Source organism: Panicum virgatum, chromosome 7N (assembly GCF_016808335.1).
Source record: "Panicum virgatum strain AP13 chromosome 7N, P.virgatum_v5, whole genome shotgun sequence".
NCBI lineage: Eukaryota > Viridiplantae > Streptophyta > Magnoliopsida > Poales > Poaceae > Panicum > Panicum virgatum.
In genome coordinates, this window is record NC_053151.1 from 48999974 (window position 1) to 49005634 (window position 5661).

The 5661-nt window shown below is 50.9% G+C and overlaps 1 protein-coding gene across 1 annotated transcript; it reads right to left on the reverse strand.

Moving 5' to 3' along the window:
- Window positions 1-3351: 3351 nt before the first annotated feature.
- Window positions 3352-5373, reverse strand: LOC120681383 (2-oxoglutarate-dependent dioxygenase 21, chloroplastic-like). Its single transcript, XM_039962874.1, has 3 exons — window positions 5224-5373; window positions 4761-4999; window positions 3352-4659 (listed from the first exon to the last, which is right to left on the reverse strand). The coding sequence occupies exons 1-3, from the start codon at window positions 5371-5373 to the stop codon at window positions 4083-4085; spliced, it is 966 nt and encodes a 321-aa protein (XP_039818808.1). The 3' UTR covers window positions 3352-4082.
- Between the last annotated feature and the right edge of the window lie 288 nt (window positions 5374-5661).

The following is a 5661-nucleotide window of genomic DNA, read 5'->3' on the forward strand; positions in this document are numbered from 1 at the left end:
AATCCCCTGTGCTCGTCTTTTGGCGAGAGTTCCTGTGCAATCGATCCTGGTTAAAGCAGGCAGTCTGAGAGTACTGGTAAAGTGCAGTATCGGAGGAGTAAGTTTAATGGTTATTTAGTGCACTTGATCGGTATTATTTGGACTGTTCTGTGACACATCCCCTCGTCCTGCTCGAGGGCGTAGTACCACGTCTGCGCCGCGCCCGTCAAGTGGTATGAGGCCAGCCACGTGCGATTCGAGGCTTGCGTGCGCTGGCCGCGGAAGAACTGCTCGCACTGCGTGAGCCAGTTGAACGGGTCGACGGAGCCGTCGTAGGTCGGGAACTCGAGCTTGTAGAAGTGAGGAGGCGCACGCCCCTGCGCTGCGCCCCGATCAGCCAAGCCTGACGACCGATCTGTGTCGTCGAGCGGCGGCTCCCACGACTGCATTCCCGCAGGGGCCGAGAACAGGGCACCATCAGCGCCCCCGTAGAGGACGCCTGACTGGTAACGGTCCGCCTGGGTGGCGGGCGCGCTTGTCGGAGCGCGGGGCGCCGCGGTGGAGGAGGTGCGCGCCGGCGCCATGGTGTAAACCGGCGCGGACGATGGCCACTCGGGGATCGGTGAGGGCGATGGCGGGAACATCATCATGTGGATGGGGACGCCCCCCGAGGGCGGCGCTGGTGCGGCCGTCTCGGCCGTGGTTGGGTAGGGCAGGGCCGTCAGCGTGGCCGACGGCTCGGGCCGGGGCGGCAGCGGCGCCACCGGTCGCTGTAGGAGAAGGTCGCGGATCCCGACCAACTGTTGGCCCAAGTTGAGGACGGCGGCGGTTAACTGCGCCGGCGTCATGACGAAGTTGGGGGGCATCGCGCCCTGGGGGAACGACGAGGATGGCACGGTCGAGGACGAAGAGAGCGCGAGCGCCATGGTGGACGACGGCTGCGGCGGCAGGGAGGTGGTGGGCGGCGGCGGCAATGGTGGGGGGCGGAGGTCGCAGGGGGGCCTGACATCACTGATACCAGATTGATAGGATTACGGATCCTACCGGGAACTTGGCGCAGTGAGTAGGGATGAGAGGGCGGTGGACGAGCACGAGGACGGCGCTGGAGCGCCGTGGTCGCACGAGAGGAGGAGAGGAAGGGACGGCGGCTGAGAAAATCCCGGCTCCCTGAGGGAAGCCGGCAACAATTAGGGTTGCAACTTGCTTAACTTCCAATAATCAACGTTTACAAGTTTATATCATCCACATATGGGAAATAAGGATAACTTGGGCCTAAAGCCCTCTAAGGCCCAACTTGGCCTAGCCACTGGGCCGTCTCCTCCTTTCATAGGAGACGCCGGTCATAACAGGAGCCGTGGCGGACCTGGGCTCCCTGGAGGCGCGAGGCAGCCACACGTGCCCCGTCCCCGCCGCCGGTCGCCGCCACGGCTCGACACGTCTCTCCAATCCCTCCGTGTTGCCTCGTCCACCCCACCCCTCCCAGATTCCAGCGCCCTGCCCTGCCCCTCCCTGCCTGGATAGCAGGCGGGACGCCGGAGAGCCAGGAGGAGGACGCGTCGTATAAATAAAACTGTGATGCCCGGTGCCGTGCGCCCGTGCCCAAAGTGAGGAGGTCGCTCGCACTCGGAGTCGGAGGAGATCGGCAGAGGGCATGCCGCCGCCGCCGTCGCCGCGGCAGCTGATCACCCGAACCCCCCACCCCACCCCTCCCCCCTCGGCGTACTGGCAGCAAAGGTCAGTCAGCCATTCCCCCCACTTCCTCCACCTACGGCTTGAGCCCTTCTTCTCCACACCACTTCTTGATTTGGTGGCCCTATGCATGATTCTTCTTTCCCGGGCATTCAGTTCAGTACCGGGGTTGGGGCTTGTAGAGTTGTAGTTCGTCCAGTTTTGTTTTGCCCCACCCGTTCGCAGTTAGTAGTTCAGCACTGCACTTGTGATCACACTCTTAACCTGGACGAATCGCAGCAGGCCACGTTGCGACACGCGCGTGGGCCACGTGTGCTAAAATAGTTTTTTAGATGCTTAAAAGTGTTTTTGCACGTCAAAAGAAAGTGCTCATTTAAGGACCAGAAAAAAAGTGTTTCTGCTATCCCTGTCTCGACTTCTATTTTTCATGCTTATTATATCTGTCGTATTGGTGTGAGGAGTTAGCCTTGTTTTAAATGTCTTGACTCTCGCTAAGGCCATGAGAAACAAGACAGGAATATGTAAGATGGCAAAATCATGGCTTGAATTTTCGCTCCAAAGATACATAGACAGCGCTTTGTTTTATAGCCGAAAATAATTGTTTAATTCGTTAATTGTCATGGAAAGTTAAAAAAAGTAGTACCCAAGTGAACATTGGATTTCAGTGGGTGCCACCTTGCCAAGAAAAAGGCGGTGTTTTTCTTTTGTCAGAATTGCTAGACGCATCCCTTCATTTCTTATCTTTTGTTTTTACACCCATCAAGTTGGTTGTCTGCTCAATCATCGACACTTCGAGTTGTGCTACTATGGTTAGCTGATGTCTCCATAAAACTATGGCTATTGCTATCAATAGAAGTTGGGTTGTTTATCCTGGATCTGAAAAATAAAATCGACACTTCATCATAGCATTTTCAAGAGTTTACCAAATTTTACTTGGCAAATCTTGTGTTCTGCCAACTTCTAAAAAGATATGCCAAGTAAAAAAAGAGCTCATCTCCAATAGTTTGGCATAATATATTTGCCAAACCCAGATATAACTTACATCAGGAACCTGAGAGAGAAACAAAATTATGTTTATGCTCTTCCACCTCATAAAAACTTACATCAGGAACCCTGAGACAGAAACAAATTTATTTTTATGTTCTTCCACCTCTTCTGATACGGACGGATGCGCCGCGGATACGAGCGCGCATATATACGCGGGCGGAGGCTCTTTTTTCCGAACTTGGCATAAATGGCAACTTGAGATGGGGAACTGTTGGAGAATGTTTTTTCTGTTTTTGCCAAAAAAATAAGAATGGCAACCTGGGACGGGGAACTCTTAGAGATGCTCTCAGTACTCTGTTCATTTTTAACCAAGAACGGTGTACTATGATATAAATTTGGTTGTGATTCAATTGAAACTTTTGATGTGCCTTCAACATCATTTGCTGGTTTTCCCTGTAGCTGCAACAGAACAGCTTTTCTTGAATTTCTGCAACTTAAATAGACCTATTTGTCTTGAATTATTGGCTGATAGGTACTGAAGAAAATGACCCTTCTATATGCCTTGTACCGTTGTACCTCTCTTTCTCGCATCATTCACTTCCTTTTTTCTTAGGTTTGCATCTACCACTTTTGCTTTGTCGGCCAATAGTGCTGACCGAAAAGACAAGCACATACACTTGGGTTGCATCCGGTCAATATTTTCATGGGTCTCAACTCCTCGGCATAATTCTCTTTTTCAAGGAACAAAGGAAATCATAGTCTTCACGCTATAATTTATTGATACGATGGGCAGCACATCTTACACGGTAATTATTACACTTATTTAACTGATAGTGTGAGACCAACAACCTGAAAAGCCTAGCAAGGTTCCTTTGATCCTCCTTTTAATGAAAGAGACATGCAACTGTGCATTTCCCCAAAGAAAGAAAAGGGGGGTAAAAAGGGGAATCTTGCTAATCAGACCTCTGTCCAGCCGGATGCAGCCAAGCTGAGCTCGGGTGCAGCTCTATTGATTACATCGATTATTAACTACATATACACTGCAGATACTGTAGTAGTAGGAGGTACATACATGGTAAAACACGACAGTAAATAGGCTGGTTCTCAAGCATTAAGCCATAACTAAATGATCATTTGTAGTATTAAGAATGTAGAACTAGACTCGACTTCTAGAGAGGCATCAACCTGATATCACTTGAAGGGCGGATCTCTGCAGAAAATATCAGCACCAATTGTGTTTGCTATATGAATCTGTATCTTCAAATAGGAACTGATCACATGTGGGACTGCTGAACCGCGTAGAGATCCCTCCTTGTTACAATACCCAGTTTAAAAACACCCAAATTTTGTTTCATCTAGCTTACCGTCTTCTCTGCAGAATGCCATTTAGCTATGTTTCTGGTGCAGCAGAAACCAATGCTTTCTTTTTAAGCTCTGTCGATCTTGAGGCTCTCAACAAATCTCTTGTAGTTGTTGATATTTGATGGTAGGAAGTCGAGGAAGTCCTGGAAGCTACTTTCCCTGTACATTTCTGGGTGCTCCTCATCAACCAGCTCCTCAGCACAGCGAACCTTTTCATCTATGGGGAGACCATGAATGCTGGCAATAGAAATTCGTGCTTCATCAGGATTGAGTATGGCTCGATGGACAAGGGACTTGATCTGACCATTGCTCAAGACTTCCAGGTGATCCCCAATATGGACGTGGAGGGCCCCAGGGACTACAGGGACAGCCTTCCAGGTGTTCTCGTCATGGGGCGCCACTTCAAGTCCTGGGGAGCTCTGCAGGAGGATGGTGAGGAAGCCATAATCGGAATGGGGAGCCAATCCAACCTTGTCATCTTGATGTGAAAATTGTGGGTAGTTGTTCAAGGCAAGGAACTGCACTCCATTCTCAAGTTTTTCTTGCAGGTATAGTGGTTCTAGTCCTAGACCCTGTAGAATAGCATCCATGAGTTGCATTGACACTCTCTGTATTTCAACAGCATAGTCCCCCATCTTCTTCCTGGTGCCAATTTTTTTTTAATAAAGAAACTTCGTTAGTATAGCTGGTGGCAGTGCATTACATTCATTGTTCTGATGACGTGAAGGATTTCTGCAGGTTACCTATACGTTGGCAGTTGCATTGGCCAGTACTGTACCCAGTCTTCCAGAGGGTTGGCGTAGTGCTTCAGGAATGACCTGGCTTTGCTGATCCCATCCCTCGAACTCGTGTCATACCTGATAGGCCGTCGGATGTCGGTCGATGCGAACAACTCTTTGTACTCTGGTGAAGTTTCAAAAAACTCCGAGGCGGCTTGAAGGGCGCCCTTCATGACGGATTTGCTGACACCGTGGTTTACCACCTGGCAGCATCAGTACAGAGGTATCAGCATTGACAATGACACTAAAGCATCTGAAATATGTTGGCATTCGTTGGTTCTTTTAAAATGCCATTGATAATTAAGTTGGTGAGGTTGGGCCAGCATGGTTGCACGTGTGCTGTAACCTTGTGTTACCGATCATTCAGTGCAGGTTGGTGAATTCAAAAGAAGCAATTGTCGGAGAATAAGGAGCAGCAGACACTAACCTGGAAGCATCCCTGCTCGCGGCACGCCCGCGCAATGTCCTGGATGGCAAGCGCCCGCGTGGCCGGGTCCTTGCTGAGCCTGCCGAGGTTGATCACGGGCAGTGGCCGCGACGGCGGCGGCGGTGGCAGCTGCCCAACCTGGCTTGCCATGGATGCTGGTAGGAAGCTGGCAGGCCTGCCTCGTCCTCCACCCCGGGACCGACAGCTGAACAATCTCGTGTGCTCTGACGTCTAATGCTCTTCTTCCAAGTGCAGGCGTTTGCCGTGAAGCAGGTGTTGCATGCCAGGAGCTGTATTTATAGGCGCCCTGGCCGGATCGGCGACGAAAAGCAGGAGCTGATACGGGAGAGGTACTGCTGCCGGCCACTGTGCAAACTCCTTTTTTTTCCTGCATCTAAGCCTGGGCAAATACCTTGTACGAAGACTTTTGAACGCCGT

Bases quoted from the DNA above. Each gene is read 5' to 3' on its own strand.
- LOC120681383 (XM_039962874.1), bottom strand. From the start codon at position 5,373: ATGGCAAGCCAGGTTGGGCAGCTGCCACCGCCGCCGCCGTCGCGGCCA. The intron at 5,000-5,223 runs GTTAGTGTCTGC...TGATGCTGCCAG, and splicing joins GCGAGCAGGGATGCTTCCAG to GTGGTAAACCACGGTGTCAG. The intron at 4,660-4,760 runs GTAACCTGCAGA...AATTGGCACCAG, and splicing joins ATGCAACTGCCAACGTATAG to GAAGAAGATGGGGGACTATG.